The sequence below is a fragment of the Planococcus citri genome, chromosome 4 (assembly GCF_950023065.1).
Source record: "Planococcus citri chromosome 4, ihPlaCitr1.1, whole genome shotgun sequence".
In the NCBI taxonomy this organism is placed as follows: Eukaryota; Metazoa; Arthropoda; class Insecta; order Hemiptera; family Pseudococcidae; genus Planococcus; species Planococcus citri.
Genome location: NC_088680.1, coordinates 10,390,251 through 10,417,558, shown reverse-complemented (window position 1 = coordinate 10,417,558; position 27,308 = coordinate 10,390,251). Strand labels below are relative to the sequence as shown.

The window sequence follows — 27,308 nt, the reverse complement described above, 5'->3', positions numbered from 1 at the left end:
GATCCCATCTTGAAAATTAAATATTTCAAAAAAGCATCAAAAGTTTCATCTATGGAAATTTTTTCACAATTTCAAATGATAGCTCTCACTTGTCTTGTAGTGCCATTTCGAAATTTGAACTTTCGATTTGAAAGTTCAACTTTCAACTTTTGAAAATTTCAAAATGCAGTGCCCTTTCGAACTGTGAAATCAGTTTTGATTAAAGCATCATTAGCTTTGGAGGTATGCGCTGTTGAATTTGAATACCTCGAGACAATGTGAAAATAATTGAAGCCCCCTTGAATGCAGGTTTCTTACTATAATTGGGTGGATTAGTCATTGTAAAAAAAATTTAAGTGAAATCGAAGAACATGACCCAAAAACGTTGGTCGAATTGAGTTGGAATGACCCTCTTTAAAAGAAAAAAAATTCTTCAAAATTTTCCAAAATAATCCGATCTCAGATTTTCATACGAGAATTTTCTTTACGAAACACCGTGTTGTACTCGAAGTACTTACTCTCGTAAATATACCATAATTATGCAGATTACATGGCATGTACCGCCATCAACTACGAGTAAAATGTACATAGACGTTAATTGAGTTGCATATTAAGTATAAACGTGTACCAACTGAAATCTTAACTTGGTAATTTTCGCTGAATTATTCACATTATTCTCTTTAAAAGCATTACGGTTATACGATATTATATACAGGTAGGGTACCCTTGCCCCAGACCAGTACATCGTAATTTTAACAAACAGTGTTAAAATATAAGTATGTTCAAAAAAGAAAAAAGTCGTTTCAGCTTCACTTCATCCCTCTCATCCCCTGGAAAAACAGAAAGCCTTATTATTAAAGTAAACAAACACGTACCTATTAAATTCGCAAAAAATTTCCCCTGCAGCCTCATAGACAGTAACAAGTTTGGCGTTGTTTGGAGTAAAATTTGATTAGATGGGTGAATAAATTGACTCGATTCCTGCCTTCTCCCTTTGCTAGCTTTTCTTTTTACTCGTATACTATATAAAATTACATTACCTAATACTCTGGCAAAACATACACCAAATTCGTTTGAAGATGGTACATGGTAGGGGTACCCTCTTTTATCATCAATTCATCCTTGATCCTTGCTCGGTCGAACGTAGTACAAGCACACATCTCGAACTTGATTCGAAAAAACATACACTCACACATATACGAGAACGCATCTCACGAATACACCAGATGCCCTCTCATAAAAAGTAATACCTTTCACGTACCTACGTTGAAAATTAAAGCAGGTACAAGACGTATATATCGATTCGTCGTTTTCAATTTCCATTTCTCTACCGCTCTTTGGACTTTTTGTCGCTTTTCGAATGAAAAAGTACTTCTTTTTTTTATCGCAATCCAGCATAGAATAGTCACGTCGTCGTCGTCATCGGTCGTAGAATCGTAGAATATGTAAGAAAGCAAGAAAGCAAAAAAAAACTTTCCATTTCTAGGGCCTTGTGTAGTACGTTTTGTACGTAGTATGTAGTGTACTATGGTATGAGTTGGTTCGAAAATTGGTACGAGAATGTGTGACGTTTTATACCACGCATAAGAGTATGGACGAAAGGAGAAGTGCAGGAGAATGGGCATGAGACGTATAGACGAACAATAAAAAAAAAAGCTCTCTCGTCAGCCGAATCGTATAAAAGCTTCATTTTCCTTATTGGTGGTATGTTTATAAGGCTGTTGTCGGGGTTATGCCCATACTATGTACGAGTATACGAGATAGATAGATGCTAGTGACATAAACTCGAAACGACTTTTTCAGCATGTTTTTTACTCGTGTACACCACGCATTGTTCTTATATTTTGGAGATTTAAAGCATCATCGTCATTGAGATGTACTACGATATAAGTAGGTATAGAGCTACGATAGAATACGACGTATTGTCGCAGATAGCGCGGAACAATTGCGATTTTACTCGTACCGTCTAGATACTTGTCGCGATGTATTCGTTGGTTTCTATTATTTTTTGCTTGTGTTTTTTTTTTTTTTATGCTCCGGTTGTTATCTGTATCTATCTATCGGGTTTTTATGTAGTATGTGGCGTGACACGTGACACGAGCCAGGGTGATTCGAGCCTTTGCAGATTTTGTGTAGCACAATATACGATGTACAATAAGCTGTTCGTCATGTGTGTGTTTATCGAGGCGATCAGTTGGAAAAGTGGAAAATTCCGTGTAGAGATTTTTTTCCTTCTGTTTATTAGCGTCGTGTCTGGTTTGATGGGGGTATTTTGTGACCTGATTGAGGATAAGAAAGGGAAATGAATAAATTGTGAGGATGATTTTATTGGTATTACCTATTTTTTATTTTTTTCCATCTGCAAAAAAAAGTGGTGCCAGTAGCCCCCACCTCCATCAGTTGAAAAAAATTTAAAAAAATCACAAAAAAATCAATTTATCAAAAATCTTTGTTTCTGCGTCAGAATTTCTTTCAAATATTTCCCTTTTCAAGAAAAAACTTTCTCAGCTCCAGGGCCTTCGAGAGCCAATGCGGATCCGGGGCAAATATACGTAATTTGGCTCCCTCTCCAAGAACGAAACTATGTAGAGGGTTTTAAGAGAGGGAGGAGGGAGGGTGTTCGACTGAAAATTTGCCGACTGGTATAGGGAAAAAATACCAATGTTGCCAATTAATGTCCAGGTATTATTTATATGACTTATAAAAATTTTCATTTTCTGTTTTGGATTTTTGGGGGCCCAGGCGAACTTTTTTGAAAATTTGATTTCGAGAGACCTAAAAACGATGTTTTTTTAAGGAAGTTGATTTTGAAAAAAGAGAGGACAAGTCGCAGCAAAATGAGGGTGTAAACTTTTTGAGAATTTGTATTTTGAGAGAACTTGAGTGTAGCCAACCTAGAAATGCATGGTCTTTGGATGTTGGGTGTTATCAGTGTGCTCAGTGTGTTTGTAAAGGAGGGGCTATACTGAATTTAAGGGTATACTTACGTATTCCCTTAACTTATTCGGACGTAGCGCACAGAGTGGCTGAACTCTGGTGACAAAATTGAAAAGGTGCGAAAAGGTGAACAACAAACCCTCCGCCATCATCTCTGCCCTCCTCAAGAACAAATGGAACCATTTATATCTGAACAAAATAATGTTGTGATTGGTTGTCGACGTTTGTTGTTCACCTTTTTGTTACCTACTCAACAATATGCACACTAGCGCTCCATACCTATTCTACGTCCCAATACTTTAGCTTGGTTTATACTGAATTTAATGCCCGTTAACCTAAAATTTGCCTTTGTTTAACTTCTAGGGTTAAGTTTAAGTTTATGGTTAAATTCAGTATAGCCCCTCCTTTATTGGCAAAAATTTTGTTAAATTTGTACAAGGATTTTTAATCAATTCAATTACATCGATCCTAAGAGTATACTCGACAAACATTTGGTTTCTATGTGTGAAGCTAACCCGCGTAGCAGGGTAGCACTGATGAGATCGTCAGTGGCCTCGACAAAAGTATCGACATGATTTTACATGATTGTTGATTGAAAAAAGATGGAAGATTATCCACAAAGGGGTTAATCTAACTACATTTAAGATGATTGATTAAAAATTGTCACTTTTTTTTGAAAACAATGATGAAAATGCTGATGGTCGTCATAGCTGTCTACGTTTGTATCTACAGTCATGTGCAAGATTTCGATATATTGTAGATACCTTTGTAGTCCAATGATTGATATTGAAATTTAAGTTGTTTTGTTGATCTGAAGTTGATGTCGACTACAAGATCAACAAAAGCATCTACAAAATTTTGATCTTGTATAGTTACTTTTGTCGATTTAATAATTGTTATCAACTTTGGCATTGACAAGACGACCTGAATTTGGATATCGATTATACCCAGTTGGGTGAAAATCTGCTCTTACGCGACATAAAAACGCGGGCAGGAGATTTAACACTTTCCGCCAATGCTTTTTCTGCCCATTAATCGGCGCATATTTTATTTACATGTAAAAATCTGCCATTGATCAATATTCTTGAAAAATTTTTTGGCACCAGCGGGGATCGAACTAGAGTCCCCAGATCTGTGAGCAGAATCCTTGCTACCTACGCCACCAGAGCACTTGGTAGAAGTGACTAAAAATTTATACTAAGCTGAAGAACACGCGCAAAATACCCCATTTACGCGCGTTTTTCAGCAAATATGCGAATAAATATGCTACGAAATATTTGTGTAGCGTATTTTTGTGGCTGGGTTTTTCAACGTGCAAAAATACACCACATAATTTAGAAGCGTAGCGGCTTTACGTGATAAAAATATGCTACAAAATATTCTTGTGGCATGTTTATCAGAAGAAATTTTTTTCTGCTGTGCAGAAAATGTGACAACCTAAAAAGTCGCTTCAAATTACGCCCGTGAATTGAAGCGCGATTTTGAAAACTGTAAAATCTGCTGCATGGCAGCAGTTGAAAGTCGCGTTGAAGTATAAAACGCCAATTAAACTGCTCTTTACCGCGTATTTATTGGCAGAAGGGCAGATTTTCACCCAACTGGGTAGGGTCTACAAAAGTATCTACATAATGTCGTCATCGAGTAGATTCTTCTGTAGATCTTGTAATTGACATCAATCATCTGGTTAATATTGATGAGGAAGTTGATGTCAATTACAAGATCTACATATAAAATATTTTTAAAAATTTCAAAGTGTTGACGACTCATTTGTCGATGTCTGAGTCAACAATACAATAAGAAAAATTTTCCAGAAAAAGATGGACTGAATATTCTTTTAAGGCCTCTCCACTCAACAGTGGCAATGGTCTAGTGGTTAGAGAACGTGACAGAAGTGCATGGCAACCTAGGTTCAATCCCTGCCCAGGGCAACTTTTTTTCTTTCAAAATTTTTTTTTAGGGTGAACTACTTTTGAGAATGATTTTACTTGAATCAAAAAAAGAGTTTTGGACACATTTCCCACATTTTTCAATCAAAATTTGCTTCTTTTAGACTCAAAAAAATGACACCAATGTCAAGACCTTGTTGAGACAAAAAATGAAGGGAGACGACAGTCGATTTTGATATCAACTACTCACTTGTCATTTATTGACATTGTTGTCAACAAATGTCGTGTTGATAAGTGACAGATTCGAGATCTTGTCTTTTCCATCGACCTTGGCATCGCTTGTGCTATGCTGGAAGTACCAAGAACTACTTTTTTGCGGATTTTAGGTTTATGTTAGGCGCTTTTTGGTAGAATGACAATGTTCAAACATGAAATTATTGCTGTAATGTTTTCAAAATTGATGATTATAAGCCAAGGTCTTATGTATTTACAAGTATGTTGCATACCACATATATTTTCATTTCTGGTGAATAAACATTCAAATTGTGAAATTCAGTTTTGGTCTGCAATTGGTTTGATCCGCAAATGGTATTAGATATATATTTTTTTTTATGAATAATTTCTTAATTTCAATAGGGTTGCCAGGTACCCATTGCAGACTAGTCCACAACTGGTAGTTTTTCAACTTCAATATTATTTTGTAAACTTTGATGATGAAAGTTTTCTAATGTGGTTCTCAGAGTACTATAACTGGTCTCAGAGTGAAAAAAAATTAAACGCTTCCGTTCATATTTGCATGATCCGTAATTGGTACTTCTTCAAAAACTGTTTTTTTTTTTAGACCTTATTTCAAATAGGAATCAGGGAAATTAATTCCTGTGAAGCTAAATGTTATCATGTAACAGATTGCAGCAAATATACCTACTACTATCGTACTACAACTTTTTTTTTCAAAACTGAACACCTTGAAGTAAAAGAGGAAGCTTCAAGCATTATTATTTTTTTTTTAAATCATTTTTGGGTCATAAATGATGTCTTGGGGATTAATTGTAAAAAAGTGGTCCATGACTGGTAAGTAGTTTACCTTATGTTATTTGTGAAAAATAAAAGAGAACAGGCCAAGTGCTGGCGAAAGCTATTGAAAATTTGTATTTTAATTTTGAAAAAGAAAAGAAAACATGCCAGCAAATGACAAGATGGCAAAAGCTTTTGAAAATTTGTGTTTTGAGAATTACCTAAAAAAAACTGGTTTTCTTTGCACCGCAGGCTTGTTTTTTGCCAGCCCCTCCACAAAGCCTGAGCCCGGGGCAAACTGCCTTCTTTGCCCCTCTTTCTCAACGGCCCTGCTCTGGTCCTTCAAACCACATCGGACTCCTATAGTTAGCAGTCCCTCAAAGTTGGAAATAATGCGAATTAATCAAAATCAGGAAAAAGTTTTGAAAATGTCTCATTTCCGCATTAGAATTTTTCTACAATACATAAGCCCCTTTTCAAGAATATAAACCTTCGTTAGATCCCCAAATCTTGTATAGAGCCCTCGAAATTTGAAAAAAATATTAAAAAGTGAAAAATTGATGTGTGTAGAAATTTTTTGAAAATTTTTCAATGGACAAAATGTTTTTAAATTAGCACACAAGAAAACCCCTCCTTCGGTCCCCCAAATAGTGTTGGGTCTTCTTGTATGAGACGCCCAAAGTTGAAAAATATTTAAAAAGATGTAAAAATTGATGTCTGCACCAAGATTATGCTATTATAAGACTAAGGCTCTGGTTTATTTTTTTTCCAACATTGCCCAAGTCCAAAACTGTTAATCTAATTCTTTGTAGGTAGCAATTTAAAAAACTGTAGGTATACTTACGAGTAAAATATATGGAAAATATTGAAAACAAAAAGATCGATACGATAATCAATCAAATACTATTCCCAAGTCAGCTGCATGCTGTATCGAGCAATGCATATTGCGGTCTTGGCTTGAAAACTTTCAAAATTCATTTCTCAGATACTTAGCCGTGCTAAAGTCTAACGCAACGAAGGGGGTTAAATCACCTAACGACCATTTAATTTCACCCAAAAAGTCGAAGTCGAAGCCGAAACGTTGGTAATATAAAGGTGAAAACTTGGTTCGAGTGAATCTATATACGGTACACGTTTCCATTCATAATACAACACGATGGCATTGGCTGCAAGTGCTTACAAAGCAAATATATTTCACGAATACGCGCTTATGTATAAAGAAAGTTTTCAATTACATTTAAACTTACGCACACACGAACACATATTCTGGCCAAAGTATATAAATGTACGATAGATACTCCTCGTATACTTACTCACACAAAGTGTATAGGTAACTCTTTTTGAAAAGCGCCCTCTTTTTTATTTTTCTTACATACCTCATTGATTTTCCAGATGGTCGGACGCCCACGTCACCTCACCTGAGCCCGAACCCCGATCTCCGATAAAATTCGTTAAATATTCGCCGGAAACTTCGCCGTTGGCTGCCACAAAGGCGCGCTTCGACTGGACTAAAAATGGCGTCCAGAGGGCTCGCGTCACCGAGAAAATCAACAGCGACGCGTTCCGCAAGAATTCCATCGTCAAAGAGACTCCCGTCTCGCCCGACGAGCCCAAAGAAACCTCGCTCTTGAAAGCAGTCAAGCTGGAAGACACGAGTGTGCTATGTGATCTACTAAACGAGCCAATTACCGAAGATATAAACGCTACGGATGATACTGGAAGGGTAAGTTGAACGATAAATTTATGGCCTTTTTTAAAGGCCCCCTGCCCTTGCCCTTGCTACCGCGATCGTTATTATATCTTCGAGCTAATTTACGTATACCGCGCTATATTATGTACATAAATTTATCGCAGATGTCTCGCCTAAACGCTTGTAAAGGTTTGATGGGAGGGGTATAGGTGAGGAAATGTGTAAATTTCGCCACTGTGAAATTACCTATGGATGAGAATGTGCTCATTGAGATTGTGGAGCAGGAGGAGGAGGTGAGGAGAAGGTTGCATATTATATAAAGGCTAATACGTAATTTTACATATGTACTTACCTAACTTCCACGGAAGTGAATGCAACTTGGACATAATTAACAAATCATATAGGTAGTCTATTAGTCTATTTTTATGTTATCGATGAGAATGCGTGAATTCAGCCCAATTGACAAATTTAAGGAGTCAAATGGGCTAATAACATGCTGGAGGGAAAGAGTGAGGGAGGGGGAAGGAGGAGGAGGGGTCAACGTGTTCAGAATGGTAAAACGTGTTTGTGTTTTAAATTGAATAAAAAAGTCTGATTTCCCGAAAATTGTGAAGTGAAGATAGAGTCGACATTTTTCCCATATTATTTAGGGCTGAGATGGGCTAAAAACTCAGAAATTTTCGTTCAGTGGGGCAATATTGAACGTGGAATCATTTTTATCGTCAATTAAACGCGTGAATAGTCGATTTGAACATTTTGATTTTTTTCACCTCCTCTTCAAAAAATATTGAATTTTTGGTGATATTTAGCCCATCTATTTTTCACCAAAATAAAGACTAATTTTGCGGTGGTGTTTTTTTTTCAAATGATAGGTATTGGGTTTAGAAAACACTTTTGATACCAATTCAAAAAAAAATTTGGGGCGAAATACCGCATGCTCCAAAGATCACGAACAGTATCATTTCAAAATGGTTATTGTAAGTAGGTATTTTAATTTCTTTGCTTTGACTTTTGAGACACCGTGTGCGAGTCGAAGGAGATCCAACAGGGCTTGAATTATTTTACTTCATTAGACTTTTATAACATACTGTGAATGGAGTGTGAGAGTTTTCCATCATTTTTTCAACTCGAATATTTCATTTTTTGCGAGAAAAATATGTTATGAAATGATTGGAATTTTCACGTCTTTGTAGGTATCAAAATTCTGGTGGATTATTTGTACATATTATAGGTATTATTTTTTAAACCGAATTTGATGAATTTTTATGAGGGCCTCTGTACCAGAAAAGAGACCAAAATTGCTTGGGTATTTGGGGGGCTGAGGAAGAAGTTTTATTGAAAAACTGGTTATGAAAAATTCAGGCTCAAAAATCAAAATTATGATTCACTTTGAGAATCGGGGTTACTTTGGAAGTATTCTGTAAGGAAATGAAAAATGTCCAATGCATTGCAAACCGAATTTGATTCATTCTATTTCTATAAATTTTGGAGGTCTCCATTTGAAGAATCCAACATTTCTTAAGGACCGAAAGAGAATTTTTCATGAAAAAGAGATATTTATTGAAGAAGAATTTCTGACGCAGAAATGAACAATTTTCTAAAATCTTTTACCTGATTGGATTTACGTATCTATTCCTTTCTTTTTTTCTAACTTTGGAGTGGCTTCATTCAAAGAAACCAAAATAGGTACATTGGAATGGAAAATTTTAAGAATGTTTAAGACTTGAGTTTGAATAAAGTTTTCAGCTGGTCTATCAATTTTCACACTTTTGGAATAAATTCAAAAATTAAGTAGGTATAATGGAGATAATCGAAATATTGCAGAGGTCTCAGACTGGCTAAAAATTGTGAAATCAGAAGTCTTGTATGGGACCCTCCCAAATTTGGACTAAATCGTGAAAAATGAAAGATTGAAGTCCGGAACAATTTTTTAATTGATTTTTTTTTGGTCGGAATCCCCCAAAGTAAGTACAAAGTACTTTTCTTTTTTGATAAAACCCCTTCTGGCCCTCAAGCTATATTGGTCCCTCCATCAACACAGCCTGGGATCGGAGAGAGGTTTTGTTTAAAAGGAAGGAAGAGGTTATTTAGGAGGAGTTGATCAAAATTGAAAAATCTTCAACTTTTTAAATATTCAGGTAAGTACTTGAATTTTTGACTTTTAGCATTTTTATCAACTTCATCAAGGGGCTTCATGCAAAGGGAACAACATTTTTAGGGGGAAGAGCTGAAGGAGGCTTCTCGAATTGAGAGTTGATTATTTAAAAGTATTCTGACCAGAAATGAGCAATTTTCCATAAAAATATACAAATTTTAATTTTTTTAATTTTTTTCAATTTTGAAGGGCCCAATAATATTTGCAATTGATCCAACTCTGTTTTGGGCACCAAAGAAGATTTTTACTTGAAAAGAGCAGTAGCGTCGTGCTTCAAATTATCTGGGAGGGGAGGGGGTGAATTGGAGACAAAAATGCCGAATGAAAAATCAAAAAATATGGAGAATAATTTCATCTGACAGAATTAGGAGTAAGTACCTAATAAAGTACAATAAAAACAATTTTTTCGGATTTTTGGCCTTAAATGAAAAATTTGTCCATTTTAAAATGAGAAATAAATTGCCCCAAGCGAAGCAAGGGTGAAAGCTTATGAAAATTTTCGTTTTTAAACGACTAAAAACGAGGCGTTTTTTACTGCAAGGAGTTTATTTTTTGGGTTTTAATTGGTACATATTTTAGAATTGGAATGATATTTTTTTAAAAAGTTAATTTTGAAAAAGAAATTGGAATAGGTTCGAGCGAAGCGAGGACAGCAGATTCTGAAAATTTGTGCTTCGAGAGGCATAAAAACGATGTTTTTTGTGTGAGGAAAAAGAGTTCATTTCTGGACTTTGAAACTTGATTTTTTTTTTTAGAAATTTTCCATTATGGCCTTAAAAAAAGGCAAAAGTTTTCGAATATTTGTGTTTTGAGGAATATAAAATAATGTTTTTCTTTCATCACAGGCCCTTATCCGAAATTTTTCCGAATTACCGAATGAAAATTTGGCTGGGGGTTCTATACTTTCCCACCCCCTCCCCTTCCCTTCCCCGCCACATCGACGTCCCCGGAAAAGAGGGATAGATACATTTAGAAGGATTTGACCAAATATAAAACAATTTCAAAACTTTTTTCAATAGGTACTTCAATTTCTACTTTTTCGTCTTTTTTTCCCCCTTAAGTTTAGGGAGTTTTTGGCTTTACACAAATATAAAATCATTTTTAGGAGAGTGAGGGGGGTTTCCTTGAAAAGAGAGTTATTTAAAAGTATTCTGGCCATAAATGACAAATTTTCCAAAAAAAAAGTTAACGACCTTGAATTTTTATTTGTTTTTTGATCTTGCTTCATTTTGAGAGGGTTAATACAATCTTCTGTTTGGGGGCCAAGGGAGGGTTTTTTTTTAAAAAAAAAAAGAGGATTATTTTGAAAATTTCTGACACAGAAATTGATAATTGTCTTAATTTTGTCTGACCTAGGAAGGTTTTCAATTGAGAAGATTATTCAAAAAAATTTCGAATCAGAAATGATTTTTTTCTAGATGAATTGAGTTTTTGAAAATTTTTTCAGCCTGTTCAAACCCAAAACAAAATCTGAAAAAAATTGCATAATTTTTTCATAAAATCCAACAGTTTTGAAAATATGTAGAAGTGTATACATAGAAAACCGAAACTTCAAAATGAGATTTTGCCTATTTCTCTGAAATGATCTGAAGGTTATAAATTTTTTGTTATTGTAACAAGATTTACAAAAAAAAATCGCCATTTTTCAAGTTCTAAAATCAAATTTTTCAAAAACAAAGTAATGCCAAAAATGAATTGGATTGTGCTAGAAATTATGCTGATGCTGGATCCAAAATTTTAGAAAATTTAAAGAGCAAAATGACTTTGCATTGTGCTAAATTGGCAACACTGAAACCTTCATCAAATTGTGTAATATTCTGCCTATTTTCAATTCCAAAGGAGCCCATCACCATCTTATGCCTATACTGAACACTTCTCCTCGTAAAAATATGAAATAGCATCGGATCCATCGAGTTATATATTCGTCGAAAACATTAATATTCAAAAGAGCATCGAACAACCAAGCGAGCCAAAAACAAAAAAAAAAGAAAAAATTCAACTCGTAAACGAATTGAAAAGTTCACGAGCAAGTTCTGTGTACCTTTACCTACCTACCCTTTCTATTCTTTGTTTATATAGTACATATGGTATAGGTAAAGACTACAAGATAGGTAATGGGTATGTTGAATGTTCTGACCAGATATGGCATTCGACACACGTACAAATGTTGTGAAAATGTCACTAGAAGTAGTATACTGGAGTAGTTTGAAATTATATGTAGCATATTGGTCTATAGCTAGGTAGGTAAGGTAGGGGGTACCTATACTCGAAAAAGCTACATTATAACTTATATAAGGTTAAAAATTCTCTCAACGACTTGGTCTTTGGCATCTTTGCACAAGTTTTCACTATACGAGTACGTAATACGTACAAGCGAAACATGGATGAAGGATGGATGGATGGATGGATGGATGGATGGATGGATGAGGGAGGGGGCCAGGGTATAAAGTTACTAGCTATAGGATATGGGTAGGTATGTGTAAGAGAGTCTCTGAATGTTTCACGCTACATTACTTCGAATCGATCAACAACTTTTTTTTTTGGTGAATTTTCGTCGCTTCCTTCTCCTCATATAAGTATAACTTTTTCTCTGCTTGGTTTCAAAATACATATAGGAATTAGGAGGTGTAAGCTGCGATGAAAAATTCGCAAATACGATAACGACGAAGAAGTCGAATAAAAGGTGGAAGATGGAAGGTGGAAAGTTTCTCGCAGAGATTGTGTTCTCCGATGCCAAGTTGATCTGAAACGTTTAAATAATAAGAAAAAAATTAAAAGAGGGAAAAACCTGAACCATTCTGGGCTCTGGTTTTATCGTTGATATGAAATCTACAGCACTTCATTGTGGTCTGTGTATTATTCTATTTGGTGCAGAAACTTGTCTATCGTATCTGTAGGTTGTGATAGTTGAAGCTTTACTAGTACTCTTATCTCTCGTGTACGAGTGCAAGAGTAGGTAGATGATTGTGAAGAATCTTCAGATCTTAATCGTATCTTCGAACAGTATAGACCTAGCTGTGCTATAGGTAGAGGTACCTACTCGTCATCGTGAACGTGAATTTCGCGAATTTCCTCGTATATATTTTTTGGCATAACGAAGCGCGACGAAGCAGTGTATTGTGTGCTCGATTCGACGGTGGTGTAAAGTGCGGTGTGTTTTCTCGACGCATAATTCATGCAACACGGGTAAACGTCAGCGATGATAAATAGAGAACGGTGAAATTTTCATTTCGCTAGACTTATCTTTAAACTCAGCCAGATGAGCTAACAATAAATACCGATATGACAGATGTAAGTACCTGGGAAAATTCATTTTCTTCTCTCTGACATGTATACTAGCTACATAGTACACCTCTTTTGCTTCACTCGCTGGGCTGGGCTGGATGGCGTTTAATATGCGTCGCGTCGTCATCGTCGTTGTATCAGAATCAGCCCAGCCCTTTGAGTATTTCCTCTTCTTTGGATAGGTAACTATAAGTAGGTAAATGTTGTAATCCAAAATGTATACCGCGTGAGGTACTCAGCTAATTGCCGAATTAACCTCGATCCAGAACGTAGATAAGATTTATAAATTAATGACCATTGCATCGTCATTTCCCCCCTTCCTTTACTCGATCTACACATAGCTTTGGCTGCGAACTGAAACACGAAAAGCTCATCGTTGTGTATCGTTTTGGGTGGGTTGGAATTCTCGTGCGTCATTATCTATGACAAATTCTCACCCCCTCCCCCCTGGTTCGTTAAGTACCTATGGCGATCAAATCGAATTTACATGTAACTTTGGGTATTACTTTTCAACGTCATAATACGCGAGCTAACTATGCAGATAATTTTAGTTACATATAGGTATAGGTAGTGGGGGGAGATTAACATTGATTCATGTATCGTGTAATTTATAACTGATCATTTAAAAAAAAAAAAAAAAAAAAAAAAAACATTTCGGTGAATTTATAGAAGGTTTGAAAATCATATTCGGTAGGTGGATTTTTATCAGTTCATCGATTTTAGTCTTGAAAATAAGCTGACATTTTGAACCTATCTTACACGAGTGTACAGCAAACAGTAAATTGAGATTTCAAATCATATATTTGGGTCATATATGTATGTACATACCTAATGTCGAAGTAATTACATTTTGGGTTTTGAGTTAGCTAGCTGAGTATACTTATCCAGTTCCTCCGATTTTGCTGAAAATTACGCTCCTTGGGGCAGGTGAGGTGAGATTTTTTTAGACACAGTGGGCAAGAATCATAAAAACTGCGTACATAGCTTTTGTCCACAAAATGCATGACATTCTACCCATTAAAAAGTAACCTTTCCCATGTAATTTTCAACGCAGAACCTGATTTCGGGGTCATTTTTTTTCATCAGATCACATGTGAGGTGATCTTCAAATTTGAGAAGAAAATCAAAAAATGAGGTCGAATTATAGGTTTTTGTTTGAAGGGGGTGGGGGTCGAGAAATACGATTTTGGTATGGTTTTTGAAATTGGTCATTAAAAAAGGGAGAGTACCAGTTTCTAATTTGAAAAAAAAAACATCATAATTATTTTGGTGTCGAATATTCTACTTGATTTTTTTTGGAGGGGGCGAGTCGAGAAACACAATTTTGCTATCATTACCAAAATTGGCCATGTAAGAGGGGGAGGGGGGTGCCAGTTTAAAGTTTGAGGAAAAATCAAAAAATCATGTTTGATGTCGAATTCTAATTTTTTTTGGAGGGAGGGGGGGTTGTCGAGAAATGAAATGTTGGCATCATTTTCAAAATTGACCTTTAAAAAAGGGAGAGTATCAGTTTCAAATTTAAATAAATCAAAAAATCAAGTTTAATATCGAATTCTAGTTTTTTTTTTTGGGGGGGGGTCGGTCGTCGAGAAACACAATTTTGGTATCATTTTCAAAATTGGCCATTAAAAAGGGCAATTACCATCAAAAAATCAAGTTTGGTATCGAATTATGGTTTTTTTGGGGGGGGGGGTCGTCGAGAAACACAATTTTGGTATAATTTTCAAAATTGGGCATTACAAAAGGAGAGTACCATCAAAAAATCAAGTTTGGTATCGAATTCTATTTTTTTTGGGGGGGGGGAGCGTCGTTGAGAAATACAATTTTGGTATAATTTTCAAAATTGGCCATTAAAAAAGAGAGAGTACCAGTTTCAAATTTGAAAAAAAATCAAAACATCATAAATCTTTGGTATTGAATTCTAATTTTTTGGGAGGAGGGGTAGGGTCATCGAGAAATGAAATGTTGGTATCATTTTCAAAATTGTCCCTTAAAGAAGGGGGAGTATCAGTTTCAGATTTGAAAAAATCGAAAAATCAAGTTTGGTATGGAATTCTAGTTTTTTTTGGGGAGAGGGGGGCGTTGTCGAGAAATACAATTTTGGTATAATTTTCAAAATTGGCCATTAAAAAAGGGGGAGTACCAGTTTCAAATTTGAAAAAAATCAAAAAATTGAGTTTGGTATCGAATTCTAGTTTTTTTGAGGGGGGCGTCGAGAAGTACAATTTTGGCATAATTTTCAAAATTGGCCATTAAAAAAGGAGGAGTACCGGTTTCAAATTTGAAAAAAAAAACAAAACATCATGAGTAATTATTTGGTATCAAATTCTAGTATTTTTTTTGGGGGGGGGGAGGATCTCGAGAAATGAAATGTTGGTATCATTTTCAAAATTGGCCCTTAAGAAAGAAGGAGTGGTTCAAGTCTTAAAAAAATATCAAAACATCATTTTTTTTTGTGGGGGGATTCGAGAAACACAATTATTTGTCCATTCAAGAGGGGAGTACCAGTTTTAATTTTGAGGAAAAATCAAAAAATCATGTTTGGTGTCGAGTTATAGATTTTTTGGGGGTCGAGAAATGTACAATTTTGGAATCATTTTCGAAATAGAGCCTTCAGGGATGGGGGAGAGAGGTTCCAGTTTTGAAAAAAAATGAAAAAATTGATAAATCATGTGTGGTGTTGAATTTTATGATGGGGGGGGGGGAGAAATACAATTTTGGTACCTATGTCCAAAGTTGGCCCTTTAGACTTCAAGAGGGGGCATTAGTTTCAAATTTGAGAAAAAATTAAAATGTAGTCATGTTTGGTGTACTTACAGTTTTAGTTTTGGGGGGGGGGTGGTGAGTTCGAGAAAGACAATTTTGGTATCATTTTTAAAATTTGCCCTTCAAGAGGTTGGGGTAGGTACCAGGTTCAAATTTGGAAAAGAAATCAAAAAATCATGTTTGGTGTTGAATTTTAATTTTTTTTGGAGGAGGGGGGATCGAGAAAGACAATTTTAGACTTTCAGGAGGGAAGGGAGAGTACCAGTTCCAAATTTGAAAGAAATAAAAAAATCAAAAACTTCTGTTTGGTGTTGAATTTTATGTTTTTTTGAGAATTGAAAAATACAATTTTGGTATAATTTTCAAAGTTATCCTTTCAGAAAGAGGCGAGAAGGGTTACCATTTTCAAATTTGGGGGAAAAATCAAAAAATCATGTTTGGTGTCGATATCCGTGTTCTTTGGGTCGAGAAATACAATTTTGGTATTATTTTAAAAATTTGCTTTTTATAAGGGGGGGATACAATAAGTTTCAAATTTGAGAAAAAAAATTTGAGGTAAGTACAATAAGTTTTCATGTTTTTCGTCCTAAAAAACCGTAAATATTTAAAACATCAAGCTTCGTTATTTAAATAATTTTCTTCAAATTTGGAATCGCCGTCTGTCCTTCTTCCCTCCTCATCCAAAAATTGACTCGAGAATTGAATTCCGCGTCGAAAATTGATCCAAAAATAGATTAAAATAACCTATTCAAAAGTCATAAAAACGTCGAAAAAATTACTGCTGAAAGTTAATAAAATATTGCAAGATTGGAGAAAAATATTGCAAAAAATTTAGGCATTTATTAAATTTATGTACCTAGAAATTTGTCGCAAATGGTAAAAAATTGATCGTGGTTAAAAATGCGTGAATAAGTTTGTGAAAAATTATGAAAAAAAAATATATCAGAACATAGTTGAAATTTGTTGATAAAACTGCTTGAAAATTCATTAAAAACTAGAATAATTGAAACGAAAGTCGTTCAGAATTGTAAAGAAAAAAATTGAGAAATATCTTCAAAATGGCGAAAAAAGGTTTTAAAAATTACAAAATTACAAAAAAATTATTACGTAATGATTCAAAACTTGTTATGAAAGAATTGAGAAAATTGATGAAACAAGATCAAAATCATGCTGTAGACGAAAATATTGCGAAAATCTTTCGCAAAAACAGTTATAAATGTACGAATATTGTTGGAATAATGTAAAAATCAATGCTTTATTTGAAAATACTTCCTCAAAATTCAAAATATTATCATGAAAATTTTTTCAAAAGATCAGTGAAAGATTTTAATTTATTTGGAAATTAATTCAACTGCTTTATACAATCTGAAAATTGACTGATCTTGAGTTAAATCTGATTAAAGATTGAAAAAAAAATAGATTAGTGTTTCAAATTCATCAATTAAAATGAGAAAAACTCGAAATTTATGATCAAATTTTCACTGTGAAAGCTCAATTTTTCATGATGATGAGTACAAAAGTTGAAAACTACCATTTAAAAATTTGAAGAAATCACAATGAAGACCTTTTTTCAGAAGTACAGCTCAATATCCCTAAGGGACTCAAAAAAAGCCCCAATTTTGATAAAAACTTGCAAAAAAATTATGGTGTAGTCTATTGATTATTTTTGTTGATCCGACCTCGCTGAACTCCCCACCTGTCCCCTCATGGTAAAAATATGTATGTATCTACCTGAAAAAGGTATTTTATTATCAAAAAAAAAATCAAAATCATATCTGAGTTGTCGTTTATTGGATTTTCGAGAGCATTGAGTTCGAATATCTTCTTATTTTATAGAACCACTATCAAGTGCCCTTTCAGCCAACCCCCTCCCCAATTTTGATTTTTGAAAAAAATTGAAAAATTAAAATATCGTGTGACATGTCAATTTCTGTTAAATCGAGGCCATTGAGTTCGAATATTCGTCATTTTTGGGATTTGACCCCTCTGACCCCCCTCTCATCAATTCCCTCGAAATGTGGTCAAAATATTTTAAAAAACTAAAGTTACTTGAGACGTAGCATTTATTAGGTTCTTGAGACCACTGAGCTCAAATATTAGCTTATTTTTTCCCAAATCACTCCTGAATACTCCTCCAACCTCCCCTCTACAATTTTGAAAAAAAGTTGAAAAATGAAACTATCTTGTGACATATCGATTTCTACTGATTCAACGACGCTGAGTTCGAATATTTCATCATTTCTCGGATTCGACCTCTCTGAGCCCCCCTCCCCATCAATCCTTTCCATTTTTTCACCTTTTAAAAAAATACTAATTTATTCCACTTTTACTTTGATTTCAGACTGTAATAAGCTACGCTGTTTTAAAGAACTGTTTACCAATAATCGAGAAACTCACCAAAGTGCCAGGAATCGATGTAAATAAACCAGACAACGAAGGCAACTGCCCTTTACATTTTTGTGCTCAAGCTGGTAAGTTCTCCCTTTTCCATTTCCATTTCCATTTCGTTTGGGTGCTTTTTCATGCTTCATTTTCAAAGCCGAATGTAATCAAGTTATATAGTAGTCTCGCTGTAGGTACCGCAAAATACATAAAACAGAACAGAAAAAAAAGACGAGAAAAAGGTAGAAAAATACTACTTAAAAGTTTCTCTCACAAGGTGTTTGGAGAGTTTCACTGTAGGTAAAAAGGTGTTTTACGCTCGAATTATAGCTCGTTGTAAGTTTTAATTGCCGTTCGCGTAGGCGTTCTTTTTTCCTCGATAATCACCCAGTCGAGTCGTCGAGTCGGAAGCTAGCTCGTTGAAAGAGTAAAAGAAAAATACCTAAGTAAATATTTTGCCAAAAGTGGTATTCCTTTGTCGACTCGAGTCTCGAGTCGACTCGATGTGTATAGTATGCTGCGTAATATTTAACCGTAAGTAAGTAAGTTGTAAAAGAAGAAAAATTTCTTCAAAAATGACACCTTTGAAATATACGTCATCGTCACTTATGACGTCATCATTTTTAATACCATGTCCAGAGATGGAATTGACGTCAGTTTTGTTGTTGTCTCGTGTGGTCAAAAAAATAGCTCACGGGTTAGATGGAAATTTCTTTGAAAATGTTACCAAAATATACGACACGAAGAGACGAGGTCATTGCTCAATTTGTGACTATAATAATTTTACCTATTAAATGCTCGTTCCATAATAAGAAATTTTTTCCAACAGTCGTAAATAATTTCAAGGCGATAGTACACCGTATAGCCTACACAAGTTAGGGATGTTTTATTTTTCACGAGCTTTATATTAAATTTCTTTACTCGGCCGTATAATCTTTGTAGCGAGAAGTAGGAAAAAAGTACCCATCAATTTTAATTTTTTACTGTTACGAATTCATTTCACGTAGAGCGAAAGCAAGTGGAAAAAAAATATTATGAAAATAAACATTTCGCAAAAGTTTTCCTTCGCCTGAGCGAAGATTTTTTTAGCCGAAAGGAAATTTTGTCATTAAAACGGAGGGATTTTCTTTGGAAATTATTTACGGGTTAACGAGTATCGAAGATTAATTTCTCCTTGAGGAAAAAAAATTGATTGGTGGGTTTAATTTGGGAAATTATCGCTGCTAAAAAAAAAACTGCTGCTGAGTTGATCGATATTATGTAATATGTGTGTGTGTGTTTTTTTGATGATTTTTTTTATGTTTTAAGGTCAAGTCGAAGCTGTGAATTTACTGCTGAATTCTTGCTCAGGAATAGAAATAGATGCTCGGAATCAATACGGTGTAACTCCTTTAATGAAAGCCGCATTACAAGGACGGACGAAATGTGCTAAATTGCTGTTATTTGCAGGTAAATGAGCATCGCCACTTTATTCTGTGTACCTTTGCATTTTGTTAGAGTGAGTTATATACGACGAGGTATAGAATGATAAACGTGACGTGGCGAGGTATCCTATCGTCTTTTGTATAGGCTTGAAAATGTGACCAAAAAAGCGTCTTGGCAGTTTCCACTTTCCACTCTTGTTCTAGAGACGTATTTGTATTATAATTTGCGAGTGGAAAAAATAAACGTGTTGTAATTACGCCTACAAGCGTCGATTATACCACCAACGTCACGTGCGAGTTTTCACAAAGCTCTCGGTCTATTCTATCTGCATAACCGCGGGCGTTTCTTACGCAAAAATATGCCTATTGTTTCGATACACAGCTGTGTGTTTCCTTCCATATACGACGATATGGTTGGTAGGGAAATTTAAAATGTACAAATTTGTGTGTAAGATGGTTGGCGAAATGTGAAATTGAATGGGTAGAAAGGGGTGGGGAAGGAGGAGGGGGAATTGTGTCGAGATTTTCTTCAATTTCAGATTTAAAATGCCGTGTTTTATTGAGGAGGAAGCTAAAAAATTTATTAAAGTGTGTAAAAAATTGGTTGGTAAACTTTAGGTTTAGGGTAATATCAATTTTCCCGCCAAAAATGTAATTTTTCCAACTTGGAATAAAACTTTTCAAAAATTGCATATTTTTAAACATTTTTTTTTTAAAGAAAGAAATTAAAATTTGTGAAAAAAATTGAAGGTTAAGTGTTTTTAAAGCAGGAATTTATAGCATTGTACTTTTTTTGTCTCGAATTTTTCTGGTTTCTGGGACATAAATGTACAGTTGATTTATGGGGCCAACTATGAAAAAAAATCAAAAAAAGTTTCATTTTTAGAAGAGAAAACGCAGTCATCATTTTTTAAAAGTATGAGAGAATTTCATTTTCGAACAAAAAGTGAAAAGTTTATTTAGTTTTTGAAGAGAGTATGCAAACTTCTTCTCTGAAGAGAAAAGCCAAACTTCATTTTGAAAAAAATGCAACTTCATTTTTGAAGCGAAAAAACGAAAACTTCATTTCTGAAGAGAAAGAAATAAAAACTTCATTTCTGAAGAGAAAATCCAAACTTCATTTTGAAAAAAATGTACCTTCATTTCTGAAGAGAAAGAAATAAAAACTTCATTTCTGAAGAGAAAACCCAAACTTCATTTTGAAAAAAATGCTCCTTCATTTTTAAAGAGAGAAAAATGAAAACTTCATTTTTGAAAAAAAATGCAAACTTCATTGCTGAAGAGAAAACCCGAACTTCATTTTGAAAAAATGTACCTTCATTTTTGAAAGAAGAAAAAGTGAAAACTTTACCTCCTACTGAAAAGAAAACCCTAACTTCATGTTGAGAAAAATGTACCTTCATTTTTGAAGTGAAAAAAACAAAAACTTCATTTCTGAAGAGACCCAAACTTCATTTTGAAAAAAATTCACTTTCATTTTTGAAGAGAGAAAAATAAAACTTCATTCTTGAAGGGAAAGAAAATGTCAACTTCATTTCTAAGGAGAAAACCCAAACTTCATTTTGAAAAGAATGCTCTTTCATCTTTGAAGAGAAAAAAAATCCAAACTTCATTTTTGAAAGGAAAGAAAATGAAAACTTTACTTCTGAAAAGGAAACCAAAAACTTCATTTTGAATAAAATGCACCTTCATTTTTGAAGAGAAAAAAAAGGAAAACTTGCATGTCTGAAAAGAAACCCCAAACTTCATTTTGAGAAAAATGTACCTTCATTTTTGAAGGGGAAAAAACAAAAACTCCATTTCTAAAGAGAGAACCCAAACTTCATTTCTAAAGAGAGAACCCGAACTTCATTTTGAAAAATATTCGTTTTCATTTTTGAAGAGAGAAAAATAAAACTCCATTCTTGAAGGGAAAGAAAATGTCAACTTCATTTCTAAGGAGAAACCCCAAACTTCATTTTGAAAAGAATGCTCTTTCATCGTTGAAGAGAAAAATATGCAAACTTCATTTTTGAAGGGAAAGAAAATGCCAACTTCATTTCCGAAGAGAAAACCCAAACTTCATTTTGAAAAAATGTATCTTCATTTTTGAAGAGAAAAAAAATGAAAACTTTACTTCTGAAAAGGAAACCAAAAACTTCATTTTGAATAAAATGCACCTTCATTTTTGAAGAGAAAAAAAAGGAAAACTTGCATGTCTGAAAAGAAACCCCAAACTTCATTTTGAGAAAAATGTACCTTCATTTTTGAAGGGGAAAAAACAAAAACTCCATTTCTAAAGAGAAAACCCAAACTTCATTTCTAAAGAGAGAACCCAAACTTCATTTTGAAAAATATTCGCTTTCATTTTTGAAGAGAGAAAAATAAAACTTCATTCTTGAAGGGAAAGAAATTGCCAACTTCATTTCTAAGGAGAAACCCCAAACTTCATTTTGAAAAAAATGCTCTTTCACCTTTGAAGAGAAAAAAAATGCAAACTTCATTTTTGAAGGGAAAGAAAATGCCAACTTCATTTCCGAAGAGAAAACCCAAACTTCATTTTGAAAAAATGTATCTTCATTTTTGAAGAGAAAAAAAATGAAAACTTTACTTCTGAAAAGGAAACCAAAAACTTCATTTTGAATAAAATGCACCTTCATTTTTGAAGACAAAAAAAAGGAAAACTTGCATTTCTGAAAAGAAACCCCAAACTTCATTTTGAAAAAAATGTACCTTCGTTTTTGAAGGGGAAAAAATAAGAACTTCATTTTTGATGAGAAAAAAATGAAAACTTCATTTTTGAAGGGAAAATGATGAGTTCAGGGAACAAAAATGTATGTATTAACCTTCTCTTTAAAAAAAAAAGTTCGCTTAAAACGTATCTTCTGGCTCTTGGGAAAGTTGAAAATTTTCTAAAATTATGTTAAAAACGCGAAAATTGTATTTAAACTATTAAAATATGACCAAAAAACTCGTTGAAACAGTATAAAGATGCTTAAAAAAACGTTAAAATCGTGAAAAATGATTGGAAACTTGGAAATTTTGGCCAAATGTGGCAAGAATTGCTAAAAAATTTGTTGACATGTGTTTGAAATAGCATAATGGTATTTTATTTCACTAGTTGAATAACATATTTTATCCGTTCATGGGAAGAAAACGCGCATTTGATCACTCGAGCGACTAGCGAGAGTGAATAAAGTAGCGTTTTATTGTACCTAGTAGGATAAAAAACATTTTCAAGCATAAAAATTGTACCTAGCAAAATCTATGCCCATTTTTGAATGATTTGTGCAGTTTGTTAAAATATGTATGTACCTACTTGAATGTTGTTAAAATAGGTATCTCAGAATTACATAAAAATAGTCAAAGAAGCTGTTTTTTTTAAATCTTATTTTGTTTTTTTCTTCAAACTTTTCTCAAATTTTTAGGATTTTCTGAACCTTTGAAGTGATGAAATGTTTTAAATTTTATACTGTTATTTTGTTTTTTTTCAACTATTTTTTCAAAATTTCTGACTTTTATACAATTTTTGTAAGTTTATGTACTCCTTTTGGCTATTCCGAACCTTTTTTACAAATTTACTCTCATTTTGTTTCATGTTTTATTTTGATATTTTCTTTAAAATTTTTCAATTTTTATTGGTGTAAATTTTGAAATGGTTTGAGAGCACTTGAATGTTCAGAATAATCCTTCAGAATTATTAAAAACCGTTGAAATTTCAGGGGAAAATGATTGGATTGGATCATATCTGAATAAATCTAATGGAATCAGAAATCTATAGAGAATATCAGGATCTGATCAGGTCTCTACAGATCTAATCATATCCAAACTTGAAACTGTGATCTGATTCTGATTAGGTTTATTCATATAAAACATCGATTCGAATTACCTGGATCTTACCTGATCGAATCTAATCTTCTTATCAAACAGCTTAACCAACCACAATTTATCTTTATTATGATCAGATCAATGGTCTGATCAAATTGGATCCGGGGAATAAGTATCCGGATCTGATTTTATCAAACCAGTGTGATCAGATCACATCAGTTATCTCCTATTAGATCTGATCAGGGTTGAATATTCAACATACGTCTACTTATGTACTCATGTGAAAACTTTGAGAATCTGATCAGATCTGGTCAGATCAAGTTTGAAGTTGGATCTATTTATACAGTTATTGGCTTTGAACAAAATTATTCTGATCAAACAAAAACAATTAATAGAACATATTGATCTGATTAGATGTGGTCTGAACAAGTTGAATCTAAGCAATGCTCGAATCGATGATCTGGAATTGATCAAACAGATCTGATTAAAGATCCAATCAGGCTTTTCCACATTGAACCTGTTTGGGTTAAAATATCTGATCAAGACTGATCCGGTTTGAAAAAAATGTGATCAAATGAATAGAGTTTTGATTTAACTGGGTGTGATTTTTACATACATCAAATTGGATCTGAAGAGTATCAAGATTTGTGATCTGATCTGATCCAACAGTTCTGATCGGATCTATTCAATTCCGATCATATTTAATCAGATTTCTTCTATTGAACCTGATCAGATTACTCTGATCAAAAGTGATCTGATTGCATCAAATTGGATCCAAATAATGTCCAAGTATGATTAGGCCTGATCTCACCTGATCAAACATGTCTGATATTACAGAACTAATCAAAGCCTTTGCGTTGAACCAAACAGATCCCAAAAAAATTAATTTAAACAGATTATTGATCTGATTAGATCTGATTGATCAGATCAAATTGGATCAAAAGTGATCACCTAAAGTTCAAAAAATTAATCTGATCAAATAAATATAACTTTGATCTATTTGATGTGGTAAGATCAGATTAGATCTGAGAAATATCCGAGCCTGATTCAAGAGTTCTGATCAGGTTGATTAGATTCTTATCATGTTCAATCAGCTTTCTTCTATTGAATCTCATCAGATTATTCTGATAAAAAGTTATCTGATTACATCAAATTGGATCTAGAGAATGTCCTATTGTGATTAGGTTTGATCTGACCTGATCAAATATGCCTGATTATAGCCCTAACCAAGCCTTTGTGTTGAACTACATAGTTCAGGTCCGAATAAATTTTATTCAACCAGATCATTGATCTGATCAGATTCAATTGGATGAAAAAATATTAAGTTTGAAAAAAATGACTCTGATCAAATAAAATAAAACCTTGATCTTATTGAGTCTAGTTAGATCAGATAAGGTCTGAGAAGTGTACTGATCTGCAATCTGAACCGATCCAACAATTCTGATCGAGTTTATTCAGATCTGATCATATCCAATCACTAATCAGGGTTTCTTCTTCAGACTTGATCAGGTTAATCTGATCAAATCTGATCTGTTCAAATTAATACCTACCTATAGAGAATATATTGATCTAAATAATAAATAAATCGTACCTACTCTATTGCTACACTTTTGAGCTTTTCGGTCTGTGAACCAATTTTAATAGTATAATTTTTCTAATTTTCAGGCGCTTCTCCAACAATGCGTGATTACGGTCGAGGTCTTCGAGCCGAACAATGGGCCAGATACTGCGGTCGTTACATTTGCGCAGATGTAATTGAAAAATACGCTCGTAACCAGCTTCTCTCCAAAACAGCTTCATACGGAAACTGGGGTGGCGAACCAGAGCTTGGTAAATGCACTCATATTTCTCATATCTCATTCATTCCTCCTCATCTCATCATCTCACCATCTTTCTCACCTATGTAATTTTTCAATCCGCAGGTCTACATTTCGTAAACGGTAAACTCCAACCACCCGCCATCGTTCTACAAAACGCCATCAACCAAAGCTACAAAAACAACGGTATCAAGTCCAAGTTGAAAAAAGCATTCCAACGCACAGCTCATCCATCCAATTGGAACAGCAGCAGCAGAGTCAATTCTTTCTCACTCGTTACCCAACTTACCAGCGCAGCGCTTTGTGTCAGCAGTCCCGTACTTCCCAATTCCAGTAAAGTTTCGCCGGTTGTTAAATCTCTCATTAGACCATTCGTCATTCCCAGAATCGAAATAACTCCAGATTCAGATCTATCTGCCGAAGAGACTTCGCTCGATTCGGACTCGAAGGATCTATCCGAAATACCTAAAACTCGTAGAAAATCATATTTCGTTAGACTACGTAAGAAAAGTTTCATTTAATTGTAGGTAATTTCGGTCATTGGTCTCTTTGTTGATAGGTAACTCGAATGTTCGGACTTGAAAAACGTATTTGAGGTGATCTTTGTTAATTATTATGTGAATTCAATTGTTTTGTTTGAGACGAGAGTCTATTTTTGTGATGCTCACTAATGATATTGAGGTGCCTTTATTGAAAAAAAAAAAAAAGAGGTATCCGAAAGCTGAATAATCAAATTATCTGCTTCGGTATCGCTGAACCTTGAATCTTTCAATTGAATTTTTAAGTTAAGGAATATATATTGGACGATGATGAGCAGAAACCATAAAACTCCACTTAGGTACTTTACCAAGGAAAAAATTTACTATTGTATTTTCTCTTTTTAATATTTATTATAATTATCCTATTTTAATGAATATTTTTTTTCGTCATATCAAACCATCTTTATATACCTATTGTTGATTTAATTTACCTTTTATCGAGTATTTGTTAATTTTAAATAAGAAAAAAAAGACAACTCCAAGTTGTATCTAAGTATTGTTTTTTTTTTAAATTGTAAATTGCTTGAAATTCAATTATTACGTACTTAATAAGTCATCTACGTGTCGTCAAATTAGGGGAAATTTACGAACCATTGTCATTGCTCACGAATTAAAAAAAGTGAATTGTTTTTTCTGTGAAATTTATTAATTTCAAAGGTGATGTACTTTGTTGACACGAGATGTACTACCTATTGTTATTATTTTATCATGATTATTTTTTATTATATTTTTTTTTTGTAAAAAAAAACCAACATGTCTTTTATGTTAACGCTGTTTATTGATTGGCCTTCTTAAAAATTGTATTTTTAATTATTACGTTATTTTGCTATGTACTTTCTAGTCTTTGTATTTTCCTTTATTTTTTTTCTTTCATTTTTTTGGAATTTTTTCAGCTAGGTATATATTTTTTCTTCTTATTTATGAATTTTAAATACATTTATTTTTTTTAAATTGATTAAAATGTACGAGTAATTATTTAGTTGAACAATTCAAACGTAATATTTAAATTAAAAATGTTATTTGATTTGGATTTTTGTTTTTAATAAGGGTTGTAGTTGAATTTGTCTCAATTTCAGAATTTCTCGAGCCTCTTGAGGAAATGAAAAATATAATTTTATTTCATTTTCATCGTAGTAGTTTCAAAAAAGAAAAAAAATATAAAAAATGATTAATTTGAAAAATATTCTGTACCGATTTCTAATGACAAAATAGAAGCTCAGCAGTTGAAATAAAATCTCAAATTCACATTCGACCTAAAATTATCTGAAAATGGCCATTTCAGCTTTAAATATTCATCCTGCTTTAAAAACACTACTTACCATCATCATTAGATTCCATTTATCAAGTAAACCCCTATGGAGGCCTAAACCACAAAAAAATTCGACTCAGAAGCCCTCAATAATTTGGTCAATTTTCAATTAAACAGGTTGAAATTTTAATTCTGAATGGAAGTGTAGCGTCATCTGCAGGAATATCAACAAACTACGTTGACCGAATTTCAAATAGATGAATTTTATTTCTCAACGGACGCTTGGCGCTATCTACCGGATTAAAAGTGAACTACGTCGACCAGTTAAAATTTTGATTTCAGAGACCTGCTAGTATCTTCTATTCTCCTAATAACATA

General features: G+C 33.7%; 1 protein-coding gene across 2 annotated transcripts in view; it reads left to right on the top strand.

Annotated features, from left to right (window-relative positions):
• LOC135842525 (uncharacterized) overlaps positions 1-26,711 on the top strand; it is a 257,307-nt gene extending 230,596 nt beyond the window's left edge. For both annotated transcript variants that reach the window (XM_065360027.1, XM_065360026.1), the window contains exons 5-9: positions 7,209-7,539; positions 18,054-18,183; positions 19,403-19,543; positions 24,991-25,155; positions 25,248-26,711. In XM_065360027.1, the coding sequence (XP_065216099.1) occupies positions 7,209-7,539; positions 18,054-18,183; positions 19,403-19,543; positions 24,991-25,155; positions 25,248-25,663 (1,183 nt within the window). In that variant the 3' untranslated portion in view covers positions 25,664-26,711. The remainder of the gene's footprint in view (positions 1-7,208; positions 7,540-18,053; positions 18,184-19,402; positions 19,544-24,990; positions 25,156-25,247) is intronic.
• The last annotated feature ends 597 nt before the right edge of the window (positions 26,712-27,308 follow it).